This window comes from Pterocles gutturalis, unplaced genomic scaffold, assembly GCF_000699245.1.
Source record: "Pterocles gutturalis isolate BGI_N339 unplaced genomic scaffold, ASM69924v1 scaffold43982, whole genome shotgun sequence".
NCBI classification, from domain to species: domain Eukaryota; kingdom Metazoa; phylum Chordata; class Aves; order Pterocliformes; family Pteroclidae; genus Pterocles; species Pterocles gutturalis.
Window position 1 is genome coordinate 959 of NW_010111785.1, and position 359 is coordinate 1,317.

Sequence of the window (359 nt, forward strand, 5' to 3'; positions counted from 1 at the left end):
GCGCGGCCGGTACTTGTCAGCCCAGAGATAGGCCTTGCCCGTGAGGGGCATTTCCACGCTGAACTGCGCCTCGTCCGCGCCCATGCCCTCCTTGGCCTTACGGAAGAAGATGTCATCAGCACTCTCGGTGGCATCACCTGTAGGGAGGAGAGGCGATGCCCGGTCCTGCAGTGCCGGCCAGGCTCAGGCTGCGGGACACTGCTCCTGGGGGTGCAGAGGGAAGGAGCAGCAGACGCTGGGCAGGGGACACAGAGCCGGACACAGAGCTGTGCACGCTGCCCTGTGGACCCCGGGTAAGCACGGGGCTGAATTGTGCTGGGAAAATCATCCAGAACACCCTTCCCACTTGTCCACAGCCC

At 64.3% G+C, this 359-nt stretch overlaps 1 protein-coding gene across 1 annotated transcript in view; it reads right to left on the reverse strand.

Annotated features, from left to right (window-relative positions):
• Positions 1-359, reverse strand: part of CACTIN (cactin, spliceosome C complex subunit) — a gene marked incomplete at its 5' end in the record, with an annotated part of 4,537 nt that overhangs the window by 345 nt on the left and 3,833 nt on the right. Inside the window, one exon of the mRNA XM_010073819.1 lies at positions 1-137. Coding sequence (XP_010072121.1) covers positions 1-137 — 137 coding nt within the window. The remainder of the gene's footprint in view (positions 138-359) is intronic.